Raw genomic sequence first — 6,000 nt, 5'->3', positions numbered from 1 at the left:
CGCCATCCCCGGACCCCGCGTGTGTCCCCACGAGGACAGTGACCCCGCCGCTCCGCCCGCCTCTCCGCCCCGCTTCCTGCTCCCTTCGCCGTCGCCGGCGAGGGGCCCGCGAGTCCACCGAGCCCGCCTCCGCCCCCGGCCCGCCGCCCGCCCGCCCGCCGCTCCGCGCGCCATGGACGCCCCGGAGCCGCAGCCTGACCCCGACGGCGGGGACGCCCCGGGCCACGAGCCTGGGGACAGCCCCCAAGACGAGTTCGACTTCTCCATCCTCTTCGATTATGACTATTTGAATCCTATCGAAGGTCGGTGGAGGCTCGCCCCGGCCTGGCCCCCGAGCCTGGGCTGGGGCTGGGGCCTGGGCAGTGGCCGCGGGTGGGGCCCCTTTGCCCCACGCGTCACATTTCCTGGGGGGCCTGAACTTGAGTTGGGGTGAAGTTGCCTCTCCCCAGGTGAGAGGGAGGGCGGGAGCCGTCGGAGACTGCAGCCGCCTTTAGAGGGCACTAGGCTCACTCTGCCTGGTGGGGCGCCAGTTTCCAGTTCCTTCTCCCCGAGGGTCCCTGGTAGTGAAGCAAAAGGGAGCAGGGGTCTCAGCTGGTCTCTGGCCCGCCGTTGGTCATCAGTGCGCGGTGGAAGCTATGGGTTTTGCCTTTGGAGGGAAGAGGTGAGGAAGCCAAAGAATGGAGTTTTTCGGCCGGGACTGGTGCAAAAAGAGGGCTGGTGAGGCGGATCCGCCCACCTCCGACCCCCACCGTGTGCGAGCCCTTGTTGGGGACGCTGCGCTGACTCTAAGGAGGAGGTTGTCTGTGTCTAATGCTAGAGCGTGGTTTGCCCTCGTCTTAGGCGGCTGGCCCATTTCCTCCCTGCGTTCTGCCGCTGCCGTTTGCACATCACCTCACATGCTTCAGTCTGAGCTTTATTAAGTGGGCCCCACCCCCCGCCCCACAGGCAACCAGACTGTGGGGGCTTGGAGGGTGCCCGCCTGTGGTTTCAGGAAGGTGCAGGCTTATTCCTGCCTCAGCGACCTGTCAGTCCCTACCTGCAAGTGCGCTCTGCGCTGGGGGCTGGGGATTTCCCCCCGCTGGGCCGTCATTTCACGTGTTTAACAGGAGCCTTGGTCAGAGGAGGCGGTCGCACACCCAGCCTCACTGTATTTTTCTGGTTAGCAGGTTGTCTTGGAAAAAAACAGAACACCAGACAGGCTTCCTGATTTTGACAGCCTAGCCCAGCCAGTGCTTGTTGAAGCCTTGGGGGCAGGCCTGTTGGTGACTTCCAGATGCACTTGGGCTCGGCTGCTTCTGGGGAGCAGGAAGGGGTTGTGCTGGCTGGTGTGTGTAGGAGGCCCTTTCCGGACTCTCCCAAGTTTGCTGTTTCCCAGAGATGCTGTGTGAGGCAGAGAAGTTTCAACTTTCCCTCCGCAGCGTCTTCAGGTGAAACTCCAGGTGAGGGCCTTGCTTTGACTTCAGAGATGCCCTTCGATCGGATACCAAGTGAAGATGGTAGTTAGTAATTATTCTCTATTTTGGCTGGAGATGGAAATAATTAGCCAGCCAAAGAGACCAGTCTTCTTGAGTTGCAATCTGGAGGCCATCCTTTGCTTTGAAAAGATACAATTAAGAATCTGCAAATGATCCCTCTAGCATCCGTGGTCTTGCTCTTCGTTAAGATTAAAGTCATGTTTGGAGGGAATACTTACACCCCTCCAAGATTCACAATCAACGGATTTTTTTTTTTTTTTTCCTGCAGCGGGGAGATTTCCGGGGAAATAGTTTCTAAGCCAAATCTGATGGGAGGTGCTTTTTATAGTTTTTCTTGGCAAAGGGGTGCTTGGTGGCTGCCAGATGGGTGTCTAAATGACCATGGTGAAGGCCCCAGCATCTATCTTTAAAAAATAAACTTTATTTTGGAAACAGTCTTAAATTTACAGAAAAATTGTAAAGAGAGTACAGCAAGCTCTTGTATACCCAGCACCCAGCTCCCCATAGGAGGAATATCCGTTAGCAGGATGCATTTGTTACAATTAGTGAGCCAATATTATGATACAGTTTTATAAAGCTAAGTCCATACTTTGTTTAGATTGTACCCCCCCCCTTTTCTTAATGAGCTTGACAGTTTTGAGGAATACTGACTAGGTGCATTGTAGAATGTCCTTTCAGTGGGGTCTTATGTTTTTCTCATGGTTAGACAGGGCTATGGGTTTTGGGGGAGGAAGACCACAGAGGTAAAGTGACCATTTCCATCACATCATATTGTGGGTACCTACCATCAACATGATTTATCATTATTGATGATAGCCTAGATCACCTGGCTGAGGTAACCTTTGGCAGGTTGCTCCACCATAAAGTTGCTGCTGCTGCTAAATTGCTTCAGTCGTGTCCGACTCTGTGCGACCCCATAGAGGGCAGCCCACCAGGCTCCCCTGTCCCTGGGATTCTCCAGGCAAGAACAATGGAGTGGGTTGCCATTTCCTTCTCCAATGCATGAAAGTGGAAAGTGAAAGTGAAGTCGCTCAGTCGTGTCTGACTCTTAGCGACCCCATGGACTGCAGCCTTCCAGGCTCCTCCGTCCATGGGATTTTCCAGGCAAGAGTACTGGAGTGGGGTGCCATTGCCTTCTCCAACCATAAAGTTACTCCTTGCCAAACGTGCAGCCCAACTTAAGGATGAGGAATTATGCTGTGGAATCTGTAATCAGGCCTTGCTGGGAAGGCACCAGGACAGAAACGTCATGGCTCAGTAAGAGAAGGGATGCTGCGAGCCTTGAGAGGCTGAAGCGAGCTGTTCCAGATGAGGGTCAGGCTCAGTCTCACCCAGATGTTAATAGCAGTCACTTTGCTCTGCTTCCGCATGATGGAACTCCCCAAGGGTCAACACTAGTCCGTGTCTTGCTAATGGGCTTTGTCCCACATGACAATATGTTGGTGGTACACGTGAGGTGTTCTCTTTAACTCTGGGCAATGGGCTTGGCAAAAGGCCAAGAAAGGAAGAGGATTGCTCCTGGGACAGACATTGTCAGGAACTGGTGACGGCACGTAGGGAGTTGGGGGAAGTCAGATGCTTATTTTGTGGAACCTGAGCGTGTGGCAGCTGTGATTAGCCCGTGTAGTACCCCTCCAACCATAGAAGGTACACACTTCACAGAAGGTTGTCACCTTCATTTTGTAGAGGGGGTTGATGAGGCACAGAGAGGTGAAGGAACTTTCCCCAGAAAGCAGAGCAGGTACACGGCAGAGCTGAAATGTGAGCCCGGCAGTCCTGCTCTGGAGCCCTAGAGTCCTGCTCTAGATCTTTCGGATCTACCGTGTGAGTTTTCGTCCCCTCACTTGACGAGAGATGCGCACAAAGCAGTTAGGGGCCTGGCACCGTGCAAGACTGGAGTTTAAAACATTACTGACAAGATGATCTTGGGTAAGTCATTTAATCTCTCTGGACCTCTGTTTGCTCAGCTGTCACATGATTGAATGATAGTACTTACCTCATACAGGCAACTGTTTGCCTTGAATGGCTTAACCCATTCACATCACTTAACACAGTGTCATTTGTCACTAGCTTTTTATTAAACCTTTGATTTCGTTAATAGAGGTGCTCAGTTCATGTGAGTCATCATTCACTTACTCATCCATCTAACTATTGAGCTCCTATGGTGTTAGATCCTGGGGATGTAGTAGAAAATGAGACTCAGTCCCTGCCCTCAATCAGTTAGTGTCTCTAATTGTTTTTCTGTCTAATTGCATCGACTGATCCCTCCAGTAGCATCTACATGGTAGTGGAAAATAGGCATCTTTGCCTTGTTCCTCACCCAGGCAGGAGAATCTTCAGTGTTAGCTTTAGAATTGAGGCATATGTATTTATGTTAGGGAAGTATCCATCCGTCTCTATTTTCATAAGAGTTTTGATTAGGAATGGGAGTTGAGTGATGCCACAGACTTTTTAGCATCTATGGAAAAACATGATTTTATTCTAAGATCATTTATATTAATAGCTTTCCTAATATTGAAACGTTCCTGGTATTAACCCCACTTGGTCACTGGGTATTATTTTCTTATGGTGGTGGGCCTGGCATCTACTGGATAATATTGTTTTAAGATTTCTTTTAGCAGTGTTCACCTGGTGGCCGGTAAAGAATCTGCCTGCAATGCAGGAGACCTGGGTTTGATCCGTGGATCAGGGAAGATCCCCTGGAGAAGGAAACGGCAACTGACTCCAATATTCTTGTCTGGAAAATGTCATGGATGGAGACGCCTGGCAGGCTGTAGTCCATGGCATCGTAAGAGTTGGATGTGGCGCAGCAGCTAAGCCGCGAGTGATGTCTGTAATGTGCTTTTTGGTGTGCTGTCAAGTCTAAACGTCTCTCCTTCTCTATGTTCAGGAACAACGTGTGTATTGTTGGGACTATCCAGTTTCTCCCGTTGTGATAGGATCCCCTGTGAAGCCATCTGGACCTGGTGCCTTTTTATGGTCTTGTTCTGGGATAACTTTCTCGATCGTGTCTATGGGAATTGGGCTGTATCCATTTTCTATTTTGACTAGAGCCAGTTTTGGTAAACTTTCTTCCTAGGAAATCACCCACTTCACCTTTCTGAATTTTCAGATTTATTTGCTTAGAGGCATGCAAGGTAAACTCTTATTTTCTTTTGAGGGAAAGAGCTAAATGCATAGTAATAGAAAGAATGCAGACAGGGCTCTGGGGGTCCTGGCTATGAGCCCACCTTGGAGGGGAGAGGCGTGCTGGCTGTTGGTAGACAGAAGTTTAATTTCTTTGTATGTGCATGTGAATTCAAGGCATTCTTACTTCTTCCAACTTGTAATACACTGGGAAAGACGGATGGGCCCTGGGGATCCCCAGTCACCTCCAGCGGTGCCAGATCTTCTCTGGGCCGTGTTGGGAGGGCTTGCTCCCAGTCTGCCTCAGTGAGTCTGGCATGCCCCTCCTCTGGTAAGCGGATGCATATGGCGTTAACTTTGACCTTTCAGAAAGGAAAATGGACTCCTGACCGTTGCTTATAGTTTGTTCTGCTGATCCTCAAACTCTTTGGGTCACAGACCTCTGAAAGGCTGATGAAAGCCGCAGGTCCCATGTACCGCAGGAGCACACTGCACGCGTGTGTCCCTTCTGCACCTGTAAAGCCCGGGGTGAAAGGCACTCAGTCGTGTCCGACTCTCTGCGACCCCAAGGACTATACAGCCCACGGAATTCTCCAGGGCAGAGTACTAGAGCCGGTAGCCTTTCCCTTCTCCGGGGATCTTCCCAACCCAGGCATTGAACTCAGGTCTCCTGCATTGCGGGTGGATTCTTTACCAGCTGAGCCACAAGGGAAGCTCAAGAATACTGGAGTGGGTAGCCTATCCCTTCTCCAGCAGATCCTCCTGACCCAGGAATGGAACCCGGGTCTCCTGCATGGCGGGTGGCTCAGCTTTATACCCTTCTCCAGCAGATCCTCCTGACCCAGGAATGGAACCCGGGTCTCCTGCATGGCGGGTGGCTCAGCTTTATACCCTTCTCCAGCAGATCCTCCTGACCCAGGAATGGAACCCGGGTCTCCTGCATGGCGGGTGGCTCAGCTTTATACCCTTCTCCAGCAGATCCTCCTGACCCAGGAATGGAACCCGGGTCTCCTGCATGGCGGGTGGCTCAGCTTTATACCCTTCTCCAGCAGATCCTCCTGACCCAGGAATGGAACCCGGGTCTCCTGCATGGCGGGTGGCTCAGCTTTATACCCTTCTCCAGCAGATCCTCCTGACCCAGGAATGGAACCCGGGTCTCCTGCATGGCGGGTGGCTCAGCTTTATACCATTTTCAGGTAGAGTCACAGACCCTGCTGTCGCCCGTTCTCTAATGTCACCTGCACTTGAGCTCAGGGCCACCTGCTCTCGGCCCATTCACAGGGCACAATTAAAGCCTCATTCTTTCAGCAAACACTCATTGAATGCTGGTTTTGTGCCAGGCCCTGTGGGAGTACACAGATGAATGAAATGTGGTCTTGCCCCTGTCTGGCCCCCAGGC

The 6,000-nt window shown here is 51.9% G+C and overlaps 1 protein-coding gene across 1 annotated transcript in view; it reads left to right on the top strand.

The window, feature by feature from the left end:
• Nucleotides 1-152: 152 nt before the first annotated feature.
• Nucleotides 153-6,000, top strand: part of NFATC2 (nuclear factor of activated T-cells, cytoplasmic, calcineurin-dependent 2) — a 144,060-nt gene continuing 138,212 nt past the window's right edge. The window contains 1 exon segment of the mRNA XM_010835127.1: nt 153-302. Within this exon segment, the coding sequence (XP_010833429.1) occupies nt 173-302 (130 nt within the window). The 5' untranslated portion in view covers nt 153-172.

This window comes from Bison bison, unplaced genomic scaffold, assembly GCF_000754665.1.
Source record: "Bison bison bison isolate TAMUID 2011002044 unplaced genomic scaffold, Bison_UMD1.0 scf7180017864038, whole genome shotgun sequence".
NCBI classification, from domain to species: Eukaryota; Metazoa; Chordata; class Mammalia; order Artiodactyla; family Bovidae; genus Bison; species Bison bison.
Note: the sequence above shows the minus strand (reverse complement) of the source record. Positions and strands in the feature narration are given on the sequence as shown.